This window comes from Miscanthus floridulus, chromosome 16, assembly GCF_019320115.1.
Source record: "Miscanthus floridulus cultivar M001 chromosome 16, ASM1932011v1, whole genome shotgun sequence".
In the NCBI taxonomy this organism is placed as follows: domain Eukaryota; kingdom Viridiplantae; phylum Streptophyta; class Magnoliopsida; order Poales; family Poaceae; genus Miscanthus; species Miscanthus floridulus.
Window position 1 is genome coordinate 99,271,888 of NC_089595.1, and position 22,090 is coordinate 99,293,977.

At 45.9% G+C, this 22,090-nt stretch overlaps 2 protein-coding genes and 1 pseudogene across 2 annotated transcripts; 1 reads left to right on the top strand and 2 right to left on the bottom strand.

The window, feature by feature from the left end:
- The first annotated feature begins 1,194 nt into the window (after positions 1-1,194).
- Positions 1,195-4,110, top strand: LOC136511956 (rac-like GTP-binding protein 2). Its single transcript, XM_066505968.1, has 8 exons — positions 1,195-1,722; positions 2,084-2,171; positions 2,261-2,370; positions 2,729-2,792; positions 2,910-2,974; positions 3,064-3,129; positions 3,279-3,391; positions 3,670-4,110. Exons 1-8 carry the CDS (start codon positions 1,624-1,626, stop codon positions 3,701-3,703), a joined length of 639 nt encoding a protein of 212 aa, XP_066362065.1. The 5' UTR covers positions 1,195-1,623; the 3' UTR covers positions 3,704-4,110.
- Positions 4,111-4,683: 573 nt separating this feature from the next.
- Positions 4,684-9,013, bottom strand: LOC136511102 (proline iminopeptidase-like; annotated as a pseudogene).
- Positions 9,014-13,399: 4,386 nt separating this feature from the next.
- On the bottom strand, positions 13,400-21,448 carry LOC136513320 (uncharacterized). The gene is made up of 5 exons (XM_066507310.1): positions 21,348-21,448; positions 21,008-21,222; positions 20,749-20,846; positions 18,196-18,342; positions 13,400-14,581 (listed from the first exon to the last, which is right to left on the bottom strand). The coding sequence occupies exon 5, from the start codon at positions 14,579-14,581 to the stop codon at positions 13,670-13,672; it is 912 nt and encodes a 303-aa protein (XP_066363407.1). The 5' UTR covers positions 18,196-18,342; positions 20,749-20,846; positions 21,008-21,222; positions 21,348-21,448; the 3' UTR covers positions 13,400-13,669.
- Between the last annotated feature and the right edge of the window lie 642 nt (positions 21,449-22,090).

Here is a 22,090-nt window from a genome sequence, read left to right on the forward strand (position 1 = left end):
AAATGGCTAAAAATTGGGCTAAAATCTTTTGTTTCCAAAGAGGTCTTAAACGGGGCTAAACTCCCTCGGGACGGGCGCTAGACGTCCCATACCCCTTGCCGCTCTCATGGTGGTGTATGAATAATTAATTGATGACAAATTAGTCATTGTAGATTTAAGGATTAAAGTTTAACTTATGGATCCAAACAACTCAGCAGTCATCTTAGTCATCTTTTAGTCATCCTTAGATGACTAGAGGAGACTTAGGGACATTTTAGTCATCTCATATGGCACTTTAGGGACTAAAAGTGACTAAAGTTTAGTCCATAGCGTTTAGGGGGTGTTTAGATTTAGGGACTAAAGTTTAGTAGGTGTCACATCGGATATCATATCTATTGTCATATCGGGTGTTCGGATATTAATAATAAAACTAATTAAATTTATTATTAGCACATGTTTATAGCACCGTATTATTAATTTATGGCCTAATTATGTTTAATATATTTGTTTCACATATTAATCTCAATTTGTATAATTAGTTTTATAATTAATCTATGTTTAATACGTCAAATAGTGTCCAATATATTTAACATATTTACTGTAAGCGATATAACATAGACTAAATTTTAGAAGGCGAGAAGCAAACACTTTCTTAGTCAGTTGAAAGCAAACAGGAGTTAAGCTTTACTCTTACATTACTACCAGTACTCGTAAGAAATTTGAATATTCCGCTCTTTCACGTGTAGCACAACAAATGGAGACCCGAGTAGTATGGGCCGGGCGTACCGTGTCCTCTCGATTCGTGATCGTGTCGTGGAGTGCTGCGATACTCCTACTCCCGCACAGGACGCGTTGATAGACAGTCGTAAAGGCTGATTTGATACGAGAGAAAAATATTCGTATTCGACTAGAATAATTTTTTCATTGATTATGCTGAAAAACACTGTTTATGTTAAAATGTTGTGAAAAAAAAAATACTACTTCAACTGAAAAAAGAAGCTGAACAAATCGACTTCTTTTTCAGCCAAATACCCCTGTGTAATCGTATACGAGCAAACGAACGGGCTCAGATCGTGTAACACGAGGGCAAGCAAGCTATCTGTATGGCCGTACAGTGGCAGCACCGGCGGGTGTGAACAGATGCAGAGCTGTCAGCTCCTGGGTGGCCTCATCAGGAGAAGGGCACTTGCGGCAAGTGACCTTCTCGTTGAATCTTGACCGGCCCTCCGCCCTCCCTGTCCAGTGTCCTGCGGCCTCGCATTTACACCACGCCTCCCTAGGCCAGCGGTAGCAGCAGCTAGCGGGGCGCACAGCACAGCCAGGCAGCCAGCTGCGAGCGGCGAGTTCTTTAAGGAGGCGGCAGGCCGGTGCCGGTGCCGGTGCGGTGCCTTTGCCTTGCCTGTCTCTGTCTTGGCTTTGTTGCTTGGCGTGGAGTGGAGCGGGGCGAGGTTAGTGGCCTGCCTTCTTGGAGAAGACAAGCAAAGCGAGGCAACCATTCCGTTCTTGTCCCTTCCTGCTCGCTTGCTGGTGCTGCTTCTCGGAGCAGTAGCTGCTGCTGCCTGTTCGTACTGTGAGTGAGAGTGTGAGGAGGCGAGGGCGGAGGGCCGCAGCCTGAGCGGGAGAAGGAGGCCGCGGCGGGGAGAGATGAGCGTGACGAAGTTCATCAAGTGCGTCACGGTCGGGGACGGCGCCGTGGGCAAGACCTGCATGCTCATCTGCTATACCAGCAACAAGTTCCCCACGGTAATGCTCATCTCGCCGCGCCCATCTCGTCCTCGTCCTTCCAATCGTCAGATTCTGCTCGATTTGGTTCCCCAATCTTTTTGCCTCGTTTCTTCTCACCTTCCAGTAAACGGAAATGGCCGTCCAGTGGTAGAAGCAACGCATTTTTTTTTACAGTTTGTATTTTAATCCAACCTAGTAGTTCCATTGATGCTTTCCAGCATCAGCAGTAGGCATTTACTCACTCACCAGTCACCATCTGCTCCTGTCCGGCTGTCCCTTTCCCTGCGAGGAAAGGGAATGGGGATCGTCAGCTCGCGATGCGCATCCCGTTCTCTGGATGCTGAACCTGACGGAGCTCTGTTCGTGTGGTTCCTGACAGGATTACATCCCCACGGTGTTCGACAACTTCAGCGCCAACGTCTCCGTGGATGGCAACATCGTCAACCTGGGCCTCTGGGACACTGCAGGTACTGCTGCTGCTTCCGCTCCCACGGCTAAAATGGTTTACATGCGCGCAGAGTCTGAGATTGTTCCCTCCCTTCTCTGTTTCGTTCAGGGCAAGAGGACTACAGCAGGCTGCGGCCACTGAGCTACAGGGGCGCAGATGTGTTCGTGCTGGCTTTCTCCCTGATCAGCAGGGCGAGCTATGAGAATGTTCTTAAGAAGGTATGGTGATAGGATCAACATGTGCTTGTCTTGTCTGGTGGGCAAGCTATGAGAATGTTCTTAAGAGTGTGTTTGTAGATACAGAACCTAAGAAAGCCTTGAATTCTAGTGCAAGTGCCTGTGTAGTGTGAGGATCCAGTCAGGAAAACATGAAATTCCATTGTACATTTAAGATATCTAAACCTCTGACACATGATAATAATAATACTGCCCAAAGTAGCTGCAGAGGAACTTCTTTTTCCTTGCGACTGGCCACCTTTCGCGAACAGCTTCATACCTACTAGCAGTTTCTGCTTCTCAGAATTGGTTATGATGGCTGGAGCATTATGAACTGATCATTCTATTTCTGAACAAACAGTGGATGCCAGAGCTTCGCCGATTTGCGCCCAACGTTCCGGTTGTTCTTGTTGGGACCAAGTTAGGTGAGCTAGTGCGCTGAATGTGACCTTAATTCATGGACCTTAATGCCACATATTCGTCGGCGGGGTTGTTCTTCATAGTTCCAATAGCTAATTAAGGGATTTGGTTGGACTGTCCAGATCTCCGTGACCACAGAGCCTACCTTGCTGACCATCCTGGAGCATCGACAATCACGACGGCACAGGTTTGCTCTTTCACAGTCTAACCTAGTTTCAATGCTGAATGCCATATCTTACCAGCAGATAGTTAATTCCTCTTCCTCTTGTTCTGCAGGGTGAAGAACTGAGGAAGCAGATTGGTGCTGCAGCTTACATCGAGTGCAGTTCCAAAACCCAGCAGGTAGTCATGGCCCATATGGAATGATTTTGATCGGTTATGTCCTGTTTCAAATACGGTTTGCTGTTTGGTTAATTAAAATTAGACACGTATGGATTGTTGGTAATAGACAAATTTACTGACTTTTTGTTTAATTATGTTGGCCAAACCAGAATGTCAAGTCTGTCTTCGATACAGCCATTAAAGTGGTCCTTCAACCCCCACGGAGATGGGAGGCAATGCCTGCCAGGAAGAAAAACAGGCGTGGCTCCGGATGCTCTATAATGTAAGCTGTCTTTCCATTGTTTACTAGTTGATCATATGATGATAGTAGTCTGTTAACAGTGATTACAATCCAGTGAAACTCTAAAATCCATTTGTGAAACTTGAGAATGAGCAGACCATTGGTCAATTTATCAGAAAACCCAGCATATACCTACTTTTATGTCAAGAAGGCGTCTGGTTCATCTACTTCTGTTCAAACTTAAATAAAAAATTTGGAACGACTTTTGTAAAAAAAAAAAAATGATTTACTGATGTAACTTTTTTGTGTCTTGCCCGCAGGAACCTTATGTGTGGCAGCACGTGTGCTGCTTAGGAGTCTTAGAACACTGAACTGGAAGGAGATGAAGGCGTGATGCATGGTGTGTATGTGTTGTGGCAACTGGCAAGTTAATTTGCTATAGAATGGGACCGCATGGATGACTGCTGCTTTTGTTTTCCTTAGCTCATCTGCTGTATGCTTGGGTTTTTAGGCTTAGTGCGTCAGGCTCTTCAAGGACTGACTTTTACCAGACTGCTGTGTTATGTAAGATGTTTGCTAGACGAGGATTGCTGTAACTGTAATGTTGTCGGAGGATGTGGTATAACTAAGATACAAGTAAGGCCGCGTTTAGTTGCGTCCAAACTTGCGCCGTCTGAATTCTGTAGGCACTGTAGCATTTCGTTTGTATTTGGTAATAATTGTCCAATCGTTGACTAATTAGGCTCAAAACGTTTGTCTCGTAAAGTACAACTAAACTGTGTAATTAATTTTTTATTTCGTCAACATTTAGTACTTCATGCATGTACTGTAAGTTTGATGTGACGGTGAATCTTCTTTTTGCATAGTGCCAAAGGCCTTATTTAGATTGCAAATTTTTGCAATCTGGACATCGTAGCACGTTTCGTTTGTATTTGACAAACTTTGTTCGATCATGGACTAACTAGGCTCAAAAGATTCGTCTCGTGATTTACAATCAAACTGTGCAATTAGTTTTTTTTACCTACATTTAATGCTCCATACATGCGTCAAAAAATTGATGTGATGGAGAGAGTAAAAAAAACTTGGAATTTCGAGGTGATCTAAACAAGGCAAAAGTTTGGATTCTGGGTGTATATATTGGCGTTGCTTTGCTACGGATTCTGTGAGTTCATCGGCAAGTGATGCTAGACGAGGTAAATCGTATGCTCACGATCCATTCAGGCGTATGCTAATGCCACGGCAGCGTCGGTTTGGTCCAATCTTGGAATTTCAATTCCTAACACTCCAGCGAGTTCAGAATATACCCTGGAGTCAAGCCTGCTCTAATCTTGACAGTGACATTGTTTAACGGCACATTACAATCACGCTCTGCTAACCGTTACAGCGATGTAATTAGAGCCTGGAAGCTGCTAGGACTCAACGCAGATTTCTACAGCCATCGGGGCAACAGTTTATTAGCACTAGGGAGTAGGTTTTCCAAATTGTGCTTATACAATGATTGCTTATTGTTGCTATTTTAAGTCCAGAGTAATATTGAGAATATATAGAGTTCAAGAAGAACTCTGCAGGTCCCTTAGAAGGCATTCTTCCTTCGATTTCTGTACAGAGCTAAAATCAGATGAAAACAAGAAAAAAAAAATACAACCAAGCAGGGGAAACAAAAGAAATTGAAATAGTGTTAGTGTTACAAAGAAAAGTACAATGCTTGTGTGAGAGGACTTGCCAGGGAAAAGTTGTCATCTTCTCCTCGTTTAATGTTATCATTGTTTTGGATAAGATGCGCCGTCATCATCTCCCACATCGTCCAGCGCTTAGCAGCTTCAACCTAATTGGGAAAAGGAAAATGTCTGTTTTTTCTAAAAATAATAAATGCAAGACCACCAGAATCTTGCCTTTTAAGTAATGATGCAAAAAAAACTATGAGAAGGCACCAGCAATATATCATAATGTATTTACTTTCAAAAGGAAAAATATGGGGCTACCTGAACAATAGGATCAGATGAAGTTAATCTTTTGTTATACGCATCTATGAAACAATTCCTTTCATCCTCGGGAATAAAATCTCTAAATGGTTCCCATGCTGCAGATTTAAAACTGAAGTTGTTAATGTACTCAAAACAAAAAAAAATGGTACATAGGTGGTTTTTCTTTCATAAACCCAGAAAGTAAAATGATTTTGATATAGAAAAATAGAACACATTGCATTAACAATATGTCATTTAAATTCAACTATAATTGCTGAAACAGATTTAACATAGTTAATATAAGTTGCCAGTAGCCCAGTACCATTATGGAACATTGACGAAATACTTGGTAATGTTTAGGGAAGTTTTTTTTTCGGTTTATAGAACAAAAAACAAAAAACATACAAACCATCTGCGAAAATGGCTGCTGCACCACCCTCATAGAACCAATCGAGCTCCTTTTTCCTAAGCAAGAAAATTCCTCTAAGGACAAGGCCAGTGACCTAGTGAGCATACAGGAAGCGTTAGTGAGATCTACAGCATGGCTCTGCTGCACAATTATTATTTGCTATAAGAGATTCATGCTCAAATACAGAATACATCAGACAAAAAAATCCATCACCTTATCAGGGTGCTCCTGGCTGTAGGCAAGTGCTAAGGTGCTTCCTCATGAACCACCAAACACCTACATTGTCTGGCAGCATTGAGTTCCAGCACTGAAAGGCGAGTAATCAATGTTGTTGAAAAAAAGAAGATAATTGCCTTGCCTGCCATTCCAGGATGTCAAGATGCTCCCTGAGCTTCTCAATGTCAGCCACCAAGTCCCAAGTAGTGTTCTGTAACAGAACCGACCAATTATACGAAATTAAGTAAGAAAATCATCCGCCAGAGCAGACGATTTAGCAAACTTAAGCCCGTATAACCCGGTAGTCCGTGAAATCACGAAGGATTTCAAACCAACTCATGTCCCAGCCATGATCGTAATAAGTTTAGCGGTCACCAATCACATATTACATAAAAGTTTGCATAACAGATACATCAGAGTTTAAACATAGTTATTACAAAACAAGTTCGAATAAAAGTAGCGGAAGTCATTTGTTTAAAACCACACACACTCACACGGAGTTCAAATATAGTGCCAGCGAATGATCATCTCCAACAAAAGCATCAGATGAGACGTAAGGAATGACCATGCCCATGGTCCTAAGCATCACCCATCGCAGGATACAGGCAGTTGATACAGTAGCCGTAATACATCTGCCCATCTGCAACAAGTGGGAATAAAACCCTGAGTACGAGAAGGTACTCAGCCAGACTTACCCGACATAACCGAAAATAATTGACACCAAGGATTATGAAGGGCTTTATAGTAGGGTAGCTGACTCATTTGCAAAAAGAAGCATTTTTAGCATTTCAAGAACCTTTCTAAAAGCATTATTGCCAAGTTAATTATTATTAACCTGTCAACTAGGTTTGCACCTATACTAGAGTAAACATGTGATTAAGCAGATAATGATAACCAATGATCATTAAGCAACTTCCATACTGTCATATTCATTATAACTGTCCAAGTGTTCCATAACATTTACTACGATGAAGTAACTCAAGTCAAGTGCTCACTATCCAGGAGCGATGGCGATTCGAATCGATTCCTAACCAGCTGGTGATTTGTTCCTTACACAAATCTCACTCACCCGCTAAAGTGAGATATTGATCACCGAGTCAACTTTCCAGGAACCTCGAGTTTGCCAGGAACCACATGTACCCGGGGGCCGACCGACTGCACTTTGGCCTTATCATCCCGCCCCCGTGTCCTACCACACCTGCTTCGGCACAGTGCGCTGCGGGCAATTTACTCGGCCCGAAAAATCTCCCAGCTTCGCGGTCGGAAGGTACTTTATCCGGCCAGCTAAATGTAAGGCATGCGTTCAACATGACTCGAGGCCCAACAACGGCCGGTCCTTAATCGACACAGACGGAAAACACTACAGTCCAAAACACTGCAAGTCTCCGTCCGGTCTCAACTTCATTTAACACTTAGTTATACCATGACTTCATAGTCATCCAAGCAGATCCAGGTAACCACCTATAGCTCGCAGGTGACAGGAAATCACCCGACTTCTACCGGTCTAAGCCAGCTAAGCATTGACTCGACTGCGGATACCAGGGTAACAAGGATATAGTATAACAAAGGTAAGCAAGGTATAATGCAGCAACGGTTGCAAACAACTCCTGAACGTAATGCATCAATTAAAGTAAAGCATTTAATTAAATCATTGCAAACCGGGAGAAAAATGCTCCGGGGCTTGCCTCTCTCGAAGGAGCTCGGACGGTGATCGGGGCACTCCGGAAGTTCCTCAACGTCCTCCTCGTCGGCTTCTGGCACTTCCTGCTGCTGCACCTCGAGCTGCTCCTCGGGCTCCTCGGGTATGACGACTGGGTTCTCGGTTTGCGATCCTGTATGATGCAATGCGCGTAAGGGATTATGCAAACGGTGCATCGAAGGAGATGCATGCAATGGATATGTTGAAATGCAAGGTAGTCAACATCATCTAAGAACTATACTACAAGCACATGTCATCTACTGCATTCTCTTCTACTACTAATATGTTAAGTTAACCTATCTTATGAAATGCTTCAAAGATACACCAAAGCTTTACTAATTTCTTAATCACACTTAAAGCAACACTTGCTTAAACCCTAATTAATAATAGGTTTGAATAGCAACCTATATTTCTGATGCTCCTAAAAATCTGAGAAAATTACAGTAGCATACTACTACCCTAAACAGACTACCATAAAAATTTCATGGCATTTGGATAAGTAAACTATCCTACACAAAAATGACAAGCTATAGCATAAAAATGAGCATGAAATTACTTTGTACTATGAAAAGTGTCAAACAACAGAATTAGTATTTTTCCTAGATTCTAAACAGTAAATAATCACTATACAAAAAGTACCACATGCATGTTTTATACAAATTTTGCTCTCTAGCAAAAATAACAAAAATCAGCCATTTAAGGTACTTGAACTACACCTCAAAATTTTCCCACAGCACATATATGAAACATATTTTTCCTAGGAAGTACATGACATAATAAGATTAACAAACTTGGAATCATATTTTTCTGAAGACTATAGATTTTTCTACACATTTTTCAAGTTATCAGCAATATTTATGATTAAATAAAATCCTACAGAAAAGTATATCAAAAATGACATGCACTATTTTTCCCAAGTAGATCTGGTGATAAGGAACCTAGCAAATTTGTTTCAACAAATTTGGAGCAACTTTGAGTATCCAAATATTTTGCAAACCTATTTCTGTTTTCAAATAATAATGAATAAATTGAAAACAAATCATTTAAATGCTACTGGGCCGGCCCGCGGAAAGTGAACTGGCCCACGGCCACAGCCGGCCTGCGCGGCCTGAGCGCGAGGGAGGGGGACGGCCCATCAGGGCGTCAGCCCTCGGCCTGGCTCGGCCTGGCTAGCCGAGGCAGAGCGCCTTGCCGGGGCGCGCGCTGGCGCGACGGCGCGGCTCGGCCAGCGGCCGGCGGCCGTCTCCGGCCACGGCAGCGCTAGCGAGCGAGCGCAGGAGACGTGCGAGGAGAAGGCGAGCTCGGTAGGGTAGCTAGGCGAGGCTGGAGGGGAGAAGGAGGACGGATTCCATGGCGGCCGTGCACAGCGGCGCCATGGCCGTCGGCGGCGAGACGCGGGGAGGCCCGACCTGTGCTCGGAAGGCGGAGTAAGCTCGAGCGTGACCTCAAGGAAGGCGAGGCGGAGTTGCGAGCGCGAGGAATTGGAGAATGGCGTGGTGGTGCGGGAGTTTGACGCCGGCGGAGCTCGGGCGCGGCGAGGGCGGAGCTCGGGCTCGGGCTCTGGCGGAAGGAAAGGCAGCGCGGGAGGAGTGAAGGCAGAGCGCGTGCGGCTGGCAGCAGGGCGCGCTCCTCTTCAAGCCAGCCAGCGCGCTGCGTGGTCAGAGCTAGCCGGGCGCGTGGCGGACACGCGGCGGGCGTCGCCTGACGCGGTCGGGACGTGGCGCGGCGACAGGCACGGCGCGCGGGAGAAGAAGGCGCGGCGCGCGGAGGCAGGCCGGGCTGGCGCGGCGCGGGGTTGGGCCGAGGCGAGGCGAGGCACGCGGCGTGCGGGAGCTCGCTGGGCCGGCTTCGGCTGGCGGGCCAGAAGCGAGGCGGCGGCCCAGAAAAATAGAAATGGAATTTTTCAATATATTTTCAAGAAATTTTTAAATGCCATCTTTCAAACATTATTTTGAGCAAGAAAATGACCTCTTTTGAAAATGTACCAAAAATGAAAGTTGCTTAGAATTCAATTCCCTACAACTTTGATTTTATGACCAAAGTCCAATTCTATCTAGATTTTAAATTATAGAATCAAAGTTAAATTTTAACTCAAAACCCTAATTTTGGGGAAATTACTTTGGAAGCAAAATTTTGAATTGATTTGAATACAAACCTTGCTCCAAAAATTGTGCTAAACAATTCTAGATGATTTACAAGCATAAGCCAACAGTTTCTACTCAACTAGCAAGCAAGAATCAGAGCAAAACAACTCTAATAAGTGTATGCATCATTTACTTTTCACAAACATGTTTCGTATGTTTCGAAGTAATGTTTCAGTTGTTATATGCAAGATTACGCATGTATGAATAGGATGCTTGATGATGCACGATATGTATGATTAGCAATGCCTAAATGCAGGCATAACACCGGGGTGTTACAGCCCTCCCCCCTTATAAAAATCTCGTCCCGAGATTTGGGTTACGAACCATTTGTTATAAAATTCTTCATAAGCTTTTTGTAGATACTCTCCTGTTTCCCAAGTTGCATCTCCCTCATCATGATGATCCCACTGTATCTTGTATGTTTTCACCACACTATTCCGAGTAGCACGTTCCTTAGTGTCTAACACTCGGACTGGTTGCTCACGATACACCAAATCTGATTTGAGTTGAATACCTCGAGGTTCTATTCTTTCCTCCGGAACACGCAAGCATTTCTTGAGATGTGATACATGGAAAACTGGGAAAACGGTACTCATTGTCTCAGGTAACTCTAACTTGTAGGCTACCGGACCTCTTTGTTCCAAGATCTTGTATGGTCCTACGAATCTCGCAGCAAGCTTTCTTCGGATTCCAAACCTTTTCTTCTTCATTGGCGTGACTTTCAGATAAACATAGTCACCAACTTCAAACACAAGGGGTCTCCTTCTTTTGTCTGCATAGCTTTTCTGACGTGATTGGGCAGCTTTCATATTCTGCTGAATAATATGAACTTTCTTCTCGGCTTCTTCTACAAAGTCAATGCCATAATACCTTCTATCTCCAGGTTCGACCCAATTCAATGGTGTTCTACATTTTCTGCCATATAAAGCTTCGAATGGGGCCATCTTGATGCTTTCTTGATAACTATTATTATAAGAAAACTCAGCTAACGGTAACCATGACTCCCATGATCCCTTTAGAAGACAATACACAGGCTCTTAACATATCCTCCAAAACAGCATTTACTCGTTCAGTCTGACCATCTGTCTGAGGATGATAAGCGGTACTGCGAATTAAACTAGTTCCTAAGCCTTTGTGTAAATGTTCCCAAAAATGAGCCGTGAACTGTGAGCCTCTATCAGATATTATGGTCTTTGGTATACCATGCAACCTCACAATTTCTGCGATATACTTCTCGGCATATTGAGGTGGTCGATAATCTGTTTTGACCGGCAAGAAATGAGCGGTCTTGGTAAGACGATCCACAATTACCCAAATCGAATCATGTCCTTTTTGAGTAGTGGGCAAACCCGTGATAAAATCCATACTGATATCGTCCCACTTCCAACTAGGGACTGATAAAGGTTGCAACATACCGGCAGGTTTCATGTGAATGGCTTTCACTCGACAACATGTGTCACATCTGACAACATATGCTGTAATTTCTTTCTTCATTTTGGTCCACCAATATCGAGATCTTAGTTCTTGATACATCTTACTACTTCCAGGATGGATAGATAACTTAGAAAGGTGAGCTTCATCCATGAGTTTATTCCTAAGCTCTCGATCCTTGGGAACCACAAGACGGTCGTCAAACCACAACACGCCCTGTTCATCCACTTTAAAGTGTTGAGACGGCTTTTCTTTTATTTTCTCTTGATGTGGAATATCCCCTTGTCAGTTTTCTGGCCTTCTATTATCTTACTCTCCAAAGAGCAACTAATCTGAATACTATGTAACACAGCAGGATGCATTAGATCGAATCCATCTTCAAGTAATGGCTGCACATTCAAGTAATGTGACTTTCTGCTCAAAGCATCTGCCACTACATTGGCTTTACCAGGATGATATTGCACATTCAAGTTGTAATCCTTGATCAATTCCAACCATCTACGCTGTCTCATGTTTAGCTCTGGTTGGGTAAAGATATACTTAAGACTCTTGTGATCCGTGAAAATATTGCACACATTACCAAGTAGATAATGTCTCCAAATTTTGAGGGCGTGCACAACTGCAGCAAGTTCAAGATCATGTGTTGGATAGTTGACCTCGTGCTTTCTCAATTGACGTGATGCATAAGCTATGACTCTCCTTTCTTGCATAAGTACACAGCCTAATCCAGTTTTCGATGCGTCGCAAAACACATCAAATGGTTTCTCAATATCTGGTTGTGCTAGAACAGGAGCAGTGGTCAACAGTTTCCGCAAAGTGTGGAAAGCTGCTTCACACTCCTCTGTCCACACAAACTTGTGATCCTTCTGTAGGAGACTCGTCATCGGTTTGGCGATCTTCGAGAAATCTGGTATAAAGCGACGGTAATAACCCGCTAGTCCTAAGAAACTTCTAATCTCAGGAACTGTGGTCGGTGCTTTCCAATTCATAACTTCTTGCACCTTACTTGGATCGACTGAAACTCCATTCTCTGACAGAATGTGACCAAGGAAAGGGAACTTCCTTCAACCAGAATTCGCATTTGCTAAACTTAGCATACAATTGATGATCTCTAAGTCTGGTCAAGACAGTTCTCAGATGCTCTTCGTGATCTTTCTCGTTCTCGGAGTACACCAGAATGTCATCGATGAACACTACCACAAACTTATCCAATTCTGGCATGAAAACTGTATTCATCAAAAACATAAAGTATGCAGGAGCATTTGTCAAGCCAAAAGACATGACAAGATACTCATACAACCCGTATCTGGTGGAAAATGCAGTTTTTGGTATATCCTGTGGCCTAATCTTGATCTGATGATAACCGGATCTCAAATCTATTTTTGAGAACACCTTGGCCTTGGATAATTGGTCAAACAGAACATCAATATGTGGCAAGGGATATTTATTCTTGATGGTCACAGCAGTTGAGTGGCCTATAATCTACGCACATTCTCAACGTGCCCTCTTTCTTTTTCTTCACAAACAAAGCGGGACATCCCCATTCAGACTTGCTTGGCCGAATAAACCCCTTTTTTGACAATTCTTCTAATTGCTTCTTCAGCTCAGCTAACTCATCTGGAGGCATCCGATATGGTCTCCTTGAAATCGGAGCTGTTCCGGGGACTAACTCAATTCCAAACTCAATCTCCCTATCTGGCGGAAGACCAGGTAGCTCATCCGGGAATACATCCGGAAATTCACACACTACCGGAATCTGATGAATAGGAATGACTGCTGTAGCGCATGTAACACTTATAAGGTCTGTTCTTCGAGGCAATGGTACTTGGAAAGTACCCTCACCTAGGGGATCCTTAAGGGTAAGTACTCGACTTCCAGTATCTATGACTGCTCCCCAATCCTTCATCCAATTCATCCCTATAATGACATCCAAGACTAACCCAGGCATAACTATCAAGTTCACTCGGAACTTCCTGCTACCTAATTCAAGGGTTGCCCCTCGAACCATCCGGTTGGTCAAAACATCAGCCCCTGCTGAACTTATACGGTAACCATAACCCAATTCTGTGCATAGTTGTTCATGTTTCTGTGCAAATGCTTGACTCATAAAAGAATGCGATGATCCAGAATCAAATAGAACAACTGCAGGGTTTTCGTTGACAGGAAACTTACCAGCAGTGACGGGCTCTCCCTCCGGAATTTCATCCACTGTTGTACTGTGCACTCTAGCATTATAAGTCTGCTGCTTCTTCTTGGGCGGGTACGGACAAAACTTCGAGAAATGACCGGGTTGATCACAGTTATAGCAGGGTCCTCTTACTGTCCCGGCAGATCCCACAGCTCCCTTGGAACTTGCCTTGTACCGCAGTTGCGGCTGCTTTGTTGGGCTGTACTGCCATCTTGTACGGCTTTTGAGGTCCATGGAAATTCTGGCTTCTTGGCTGAGGTGGCCTGAATCTAGCACCAGGGTGCCGATGGGCGATATGGAGGACGACCTCCCATAGGTGCTCTAGCTTGAGACGGCCCACCTTCAAAGGCTCTCTTGCGTGTCTTGGCTGCGGTGCTGGCGTTGTTATTCTTCTCCTGCTTCAGACAGTCGCTGATGAAGTCATTGAATCTGACGCGGTTGTTGGTACCAACATGCTTCATCATTTTTGGATTGAGACCCCTCTTAAAGCTGGCTATTCTCTTAGCATCTGTGTCAACCATGTCGGGAGCATAGCGACATAAGTTGTTGAAAGCATGTAGGTATTGCGTCACGGTCTTGGTGCCCTGGTTCAATGCCAGAAACTCTCCCAACTTCATCTCGGTCAGCCCGGGTGGAATATAGACTCCGCGGAAGGCCTCAGCAAACTCTCTCCAAGAAATCTGAGCATTTGGAGGGAAGGTGGTGCGATGGTGCTTCCACCACATTCCCGCCGGTCCTTGCAATTGAAGTGCAGCATACTCCGTTTTCAGAACCTCAGTCATCCTCAACACACGGAATTTATCTTCCATCGTGTTGATCCATTCCTCAGCATCGAGTGGCTCTGTGGCTTCCTTGAATACTGGTGGCCTGGTGTCCATGAAATCTTTGAAGCTGCTATATTGGTTTACTCCCATGCCACCGCCTTGATTGTTACCACGTTGCACGTTGTTGGCTATGGTGCGCAGAAAATCTTCCATGTTCTTCTGGGATTGTTCCGTGTTGCGCTGACTCCCAAGCAGCTGTGCGAGAAACATCTCGGGGGTAAACGGAGGAGGAGGTGGCAAATGCGGTTCATGGGGAGGCTCATTGTTGTTGCCATGGTTTCCACCACCACCACCGGTCCCCGTACCGTTAGCACCGGGCTCAGCGGCTTCATACGTGGTTCGGCGAGTGTTTGTCATCTGCATATGTCAGCAACAAGTAACGATTGAGTGAAGCTGTAATAATTGCGAGTGAAGGAAAACTTATGCCGTACTGAATTTACTGGAGAGAATAAATTCATACAATAAAACAGAGGCACAACAATCGCATCCCAATTAAAACAACAGCACTTAATCAAATTACTCCAACGGCAAACATCGCGTCCATAAAATCACATTGCCAGCATACATACACTGGACTTTTTATGCGTTCAGATATCGCATTTGAAAATTAAGTTCCGACCACATGCCAAGTCTCATACGTTTGAAGCAATATAGGATAGGTTACATGCCAACAAAAGAAAGGTCATCGCGACAGGACCTAGATACTAGCGCAAAGCAACTAGCCTACTCCTCGGGGCCATCGTCGGGATCGGAGACGTCACCATCGCCTCCAGGTGAAACTACAGGCTCGTTCTGGTTGTCGTCGTCGATGTCCATGCCAGCGGCGTTCGGTGGAGCATATGGGCCAACCCCATTGTAGAGCGCGTGAAACTCCTCGTGCAGGTTGCCGTTGTATTCCTCTAGCTCATCGACTCTCTGCAACAGAAGGTTTCTTGCGTTCCAGGCTTCATTCCTTTCCTGAACCAACTGTCCAATCATGCGGTCTGCATTGTTGTTGGCTTGAGTCAACATATGCACTCGCTGCATAGCTCTATCACCTCTCTCAACCGCCTGATCTCGCTGTAAGTTCATATCAGCCAACTGCTCCTGCAAGCTAGCTATAGCTCGTGCCTGTCTCTTCTTCTGCTTCTTCCCTTTGAGCTTATCCTCACTACGCAAGCCAGTCAAAGTCCAGTAGGTACTCTCGAGACCCTCATACGCTCTGATGGCGACGAACATAGCACTCATCGCCTGGTTGTCGCTAGCCTGTCCCTCAGCTGGACCTCTGACCAATGCACTTCCCTGAGGCTGAACCCAAATGGCATCGCGAGGATCATCCCTAGGAAAAGTACCAGCTAGAGCTGCTGCAAGCTCATTAGGAAATCTGCTCATAATGTCCCTGATGACACGGAAGGCTGCTCCCTCTGCACCCTCAGCTGGAGTGCGACCCTCAAACTCCAAATGCCAACCATCCCAATCTAGAGCATCACCGAGAGCAGGAACCGTGATCTCCACCACTGCAAGTCCATCATCTGCCAACTGGCTCTCATTCCAAGAGTACACCGGCTCTTGACCCTCTGGGTACCCCACATCATGGAGCACTCTCCAAAGCAAAGTCGGCATGCCAAACTCGCTCAAGAAGGTGTCCGTGATGCGGTGCTCCCTCAGGGCCAACGGACGTCGGGGTGCTCTTCCTCCGGTGGACTTACGGGCGGTCTGCTTCGTGCGGGCCATCTGTAGCAAAAGTTCCTTTATCACTTCGGGGAAACATATTTTAGGTGATACACTTTTATCAAAATGAGATAATCAATTTATAAGGGGAGGTATGCATGAGATGAATGAGATGCACAAGTAACATGATGTATGTACGTGTCGTACGTTCTCACAAACTTAGGAAATAATAATTTCTAACGACTAATTCGGTGGCATACACGGTCTCTCAATGCGTAGCTAATACGTTCTACACGATAGCGTTGTTATGTACCTGCAGAAAATTCATTTCAGCCCAATTCCCAATGAATGCATAAAAGCAGTAAAGTTCTATCTACACGCTCTACACGAATCCCCAGATACGTGTACAACGGTAGTAACTACCCGAACCATCATCCTATTGACGGCATCGCCTCTACCGACGGAAGACCCATACATGAGATACCTTTGTAAAACATGCGTAGAACACGTAATTACTCCAGCATCATATAATCATTCACCCTAGATCGGCGGTGTATCCGATCATGCTCTCACAACTCACACTTACCGAGGCGTAGAGGCAAATGATCCATTCATTACCACTCAAACAAGTGGCACTCATACAATAGCACGCCATATGAGCGACGAAAGAGAAATATGATGCAAGAACCCCAGTCAGTACTTAATTAAGCCACCTAAAGTCCTTAACTGGGCATAAAGGATATGATCAACGGCACACTTTATAGTTTTAAAATCACGTTTTCCAAATGCCTTTTTGTTTTAAATACACTTGTGAACAGTAACACGCTAAACCATGCTCTGATACCAGCTGTAACAGAACCGACCAATTATACGAAATTAAGTAAGAAAATCATCCGCCAGAGCAGACGATTTAGCAAACTTAAGCCCGTATAACCCGGTAGTCCGTGAAATCACGAAGGATTTCAAACCAACTCATGTCCCAGCCATGATCGTAATAAGTTTAGCGGTCACCAATCACATATTACATAAAAGTTTGCATAACAGATACATCAGAGTTTAAACATAGTTATTACAAAACAAGTTCGAATAAAAGTAGCGGAAGTCATTTGTTTAAAACCACACACACTCACACGGGGTTCAAATATAGTGCCAGCGAATGATCATCTCCAACAAAAGCATCAGATGAGACGTAAGGAATGACCATGCCCATGGTCCTAAGCATCACCCATCGTAGGATACAGGCAGTTGATACAGTAGCCGTAATACATCTGCCCATCTGCAACAAGTGGGAATAAAACCCTGAGTACGAGAAGGTACTCAGCCAGACTTACTCGACATAACCGAAAATAATTGACACCAAGGATTATGAAGGGCTTTATAGTAGGGTAGCTGACTCATTTGCAAAAAGAAGCATTTTTAGCATTTCAAGAACCTTTCTAAAAGCATTATTGCCAAGTTAATTATTATTAACCTGTCAACTAGGTTTGCACCTATACTAGAGTAAACATGTGATTAAGCAGATAATGATAACCAATGATCATTAAACAACTTCCATATCGTCATATTCGTTATAACTGTCCAAGTGTTCCATAACATTTACTACGATGAAGTAACTCAAGTCAAGTGCTCACTATCCAGGAGCGATGGCGATTCGAATCGATTCCTAACCAGCTGGTGATTTGTTCCTTACACAAATCTCACTCACCCGCTAAAGTGAGATATTGATCACCGAGTTAACTTTCCAGGAACCTCGAGTTTGCCAGGAACCACATGTACCCGGGGGCCGACCGACTGCACTTTGGCCTTATCATCCCGCCCCCGTGTCCTACCACACCTGCTTCGGCACAGTGCGCTGCGGGCAATTTACTCGGCCCGAAAAATCTCCCAGCTTCGCGGTCGGAAGGTACTTTATCCGGCCAGCTAAATGTAAGGCATGCGTTCAACATGACTCGAGGCCCAACAATGGCCGGTCCTTAATCGACACAGACGGAAAACACTACAGTCCAAAACACTGCAAGTCTCCGTCCGGTCTCAACTTCATTTAACACTTAGTTATACCATGACTTCATAGTCATCCAAGCAGATCCAGGTAACCACCTATAGCTCGCAGGTGACAGGAAATCACCCGACTTCTACCGGTCTAAGCCAGCTAAGCATTGACTCGACTGCGGATACCAGGGTAACAAGGATATAGTATAACAAAGGTAAGCAAGGTATAATGCAGCAACGGTTGCAAACAACTCCTGAACGTAATGCATCAATTAAAGTAAAGCATTTAATTAAATCATTGCAAACCGGGAGAAAAATGCTCCGGGGCTTGCCTCGCTTGAAGGAGCTCGGACGGTGATCGGGGCACTCCGGAAGTTCCTCAACGTCCTCCTCGTCGGCTTCTGGCACTTCCTGCTGCTGCACCTCGAGCTGCTCCTCGGGCTCCTCGGGTATGACGACTGGGTTCTCGGTTTGCGATCCTGTATGATGCAATGCGCGTAAGGGATTATGCAAACGGTGCATCGAAGGAGATGCATGCAATGGATATGTTGAAATGCAAGGTAGTCAACATCATCTAAGAACTATACTACAAGCACATGTCATCTACTGCATTCTCTTCTACTACTAATATGTTAAGTTAACCTATCTTATGAAATGCTTCAAAGATACACCAAAGCTTTACTAATTTCTTAATCACACTTAAAGCAACACTTGCTTAAACCCTAATTAATAATAGGTTTGAATAGCAACCTATATTTCTGATGCTCCTAAAAATCTGAGAAAATTGCAGTAGCATACTACTACCCTAAACAGACTACCATAAAAATTTCATGGCCTTTGGATAAGTAAACTATCCTACACAAAAATGACAAGCTATAGCATAAAAATGAGCATGAAATTACTTTGTACTATGAAAAGTGTCAAACAACAGAATTAGTATTTTTCCTAGATTCTAAACAGTAAATAATCACTATACAAAAAGTACCACATGCATGTTTTATACAAATTTTGCTCTCTAGCAAAAATAACAAAAATCAGCCATTTAAGGTACTTGAACTACACCTCAAAATTTTCCCACAGCACATATATGAAACATATTTTTCCTAGGAAGTACATGACATAAAAAGATTAACAAACTTGGAATCATATTTTTCTGAAGACTATAGATTTTTCTACACATTTTTCAAGTTATCAGCGATATTTATGATTAAATAAAATCCTACAGAAAAGTATATCAAAAATGACATGCACTATTTTTCCCAAGTAGATCTGGTGATAAGGAACCTAGCAAATTTTGTTTCAACAAATTTGGAGCAACTTTGAGTATCCAAATATTTTGCAAACCATTTCTGTTTTCAAATAATAATGAATAAATTGAAAACAAATCATTTAAATGCTACTGGGCCGGCCCGCGGAAGTGAACTGGCCCACGGCCACAGCCGGCCTGCGCGGCCTGAGCGTGAGGGAGGGGGACGGCCCATCAGGGCGTCAGCCCTCGGCCTGGCCAGCCGAGGCAGAGCGCCTTGCCGGGGCGCGCGCTGGCGCGACGGCGCGGCTCGGCCAGCGGCCGGCGGTCGTCTCCGGCCACGGCAGCGCCAGCGAGCGAGCGCAGGAGACGTGCAAGGAGAAGGCGAGCTCGGTAGGGTAGCTAGGCGAGGCTGGAGGGGAGAAGGAGGACGGATTCCATGGCGGCCGTGCACAGCGGCGCCATGGCCATCGGCGGCGAGACGCGGGGAGGCCCGACCTGTGCTCGGAAGGCGGAGTAAGCTCGAGCGTGACCTCAAGGAAGGCGAGGCGGAGTTGCAGGCGCGAGGAATTGGAGAATGGCGCGGTGGTGCGGGAGTTTGACGCCGGCGGAGCTCGGGCGCGGCGAGGGCGGAGCTCGGGGCTCTGGCGGAAGGAAAGGCAGCGCGGGAGGAGTGAAGGCAGAGCGCGTGCGGCTGGCAGCAGGGCGCGCTCCTCTTCAAGCCAGCCAGCGCGCTGCGTGGTCAGAGCTAGCCGGGCGCGTGGCGGACACGCGGCGGGCGTCGCCTGACGCGGTCGGGACGTGGCGCGGCGACGGGCACAGCGCGCGGGAGAAGAAGGCGCGGCGCGCGGAGGCAGGCCGGGCTGGCGCGGCGCGGGGCTGGGCCGAGGCGAGGCGAGGCGCGCGGCGTGCGGGAGCTCGCTGGGCCGGCTTCGGCTGGCGGGCCAGAAGCGAGGCGGCGGCCCAGAAAAATAGAAATGGAATTTTTCAATATATTTTCAAGAAATTTTTAAATGCCATCTTTCAAACATTATTTTGAGCAAGAAAATGACCTCTTTTGAAAATGTACCAAAAATGAAAGTTGCTTAGAATTCAATTCCCTACAACTTTGATTTTATGACCAAAGTCCAATTCTATCTAGATTTTAAATTATAGAATCAAAGTTAAATTTGAACTCAAAACCCTAATTTTGGGGAAATTACTTTGGAAGCAAAATTTTGAATTGATTTGAATACAAACCTTGCTCCAAAAATTGTGCTAAACAATTCTAGATGATTTACAAGCATAGCCAACAGTTTCTACTCAACTAGCAAGCAAGAATCAGAGCAAAACAACTCTAATAAGTGTATGCATCATTTACTTTTCACAAACATGTTTCGTATGTTTCGAAGTAATGTTTCAGTTGTTATATGCAAGATTACGCATGTATGAATAGGATGCTTGATGATGCACGATATGTATGATTAGCAATGCCTAAATGCAGGCATAACACCAGGGTGTTACATGTTCTGCTCTAAACAAGCATGGGGAGTGCTTCTGCCTGCACCCCTCTGCAATCAAACCACGACACAGATCAAGGACAGCACACAACCCCCCTTTTGGTTATGATTAAAAAAATGACACGAGTCACCAAGATGACCTGGTCAAACAGAACGATCCTGTAGAACTCCGGATCAAAAACCTCCTGTTGCCGGGCGACGTGCCGGCTCCCGGACCGCCGTGGAGAAACACCACCGGCTGCAAAATTGACGGGATGAGAAGCTCATCTCATAAGAGCAGAGCAACCATACAGTTCTAGCAAATGCTTCGCTGGGTGTACGAGGCTCAGCGAACTGGGATATCAAAATCCCCCGATATATCAAATTCAACACAGAGAGAGCGAGGAATTAGACGCTCACATGGCCCTACGGGTTCCCGGACTGCTCGTAGTAGATGGTGTGGACATCGGAGACCTTGAGGAACCCGGAGTCGTACGGCTCTACTTGCGCGTACAGGCCCCTCGACAGCGGCTCCGACGACGAGCCCATCTGCGCGGCGACCGGGACGGAGAGGCTCGCGCGGCAGCGGCGGCGCGTGCCTTTCGCCTGTACGCAACCCAGCAGACCCCCTCTCCCTGCAGAGGCGGCACGGAAGAAAACCACTGTCACGACTCAGCAAACCCGTGTGCCGCTGGTCCATGGCGACGGGCCGATGAGATGAGGTCGAGATCGCGGGGGCCGATGACGATGAGGCGGTTACCTGGGCGTGGGCGGGGGTGGTGGTGGGGCGGCGGGCGCGAGAGGCGTCGTGGGGGAGTTGGGCAATGGACACGGAGCGGGAGGGGACTGATCATTTGAGTGCGGTCGGGAGCCGGGAGGGGTTTGTTGGGTTGGCAGTCCGACTGTTATACGGGCTTCACGACTTCACGACTTCACGAGGGGCTTCACGACTTCACGACTTCACGAGGGGAGCGGGTGAGTCAGGCGGATCCTCGTCGCCGCGCCCGCGCCGCGGCGGCGGGGGTGGTGCCAAGTGCGAACCTGGTCCTGGACGGATCTGGCTGTTCGTTCCAGACGGGTGGAGGTGCGGACGATTCCTCTCCTCTCAGTCTCTTCCTCCCTTGGCCTGGGCCTGGACGGCTGGATCCGCTCCTCACCGCAGCCGGCCGTCGTGTACTCGTGTCGGTATTCCGTGATGCACGTGCCGGAGGACCTTAGGTTTTGGACATGCCTCATGCTACTATTGTAAAACAGAACTATTAGCGTCCGGACGTTTGGACGAATGTCCACGGCTGTAGTCCGTTTTCGCGCATCCACACGTAGGCCGGTGTCGCTCGACCACGCTTGCGTCACCCGTACGCGGTGACCCGCGCCACATGCCCGCGTAGGGACTGCTCGTGCCCCCTCCCGCTTTCCACGCACATCTCACGTGCAACATCCGATCTATTTTTGCAATATCGAGATGCAACACTTGCAACATGAAAAAATGACAGATGAAACACT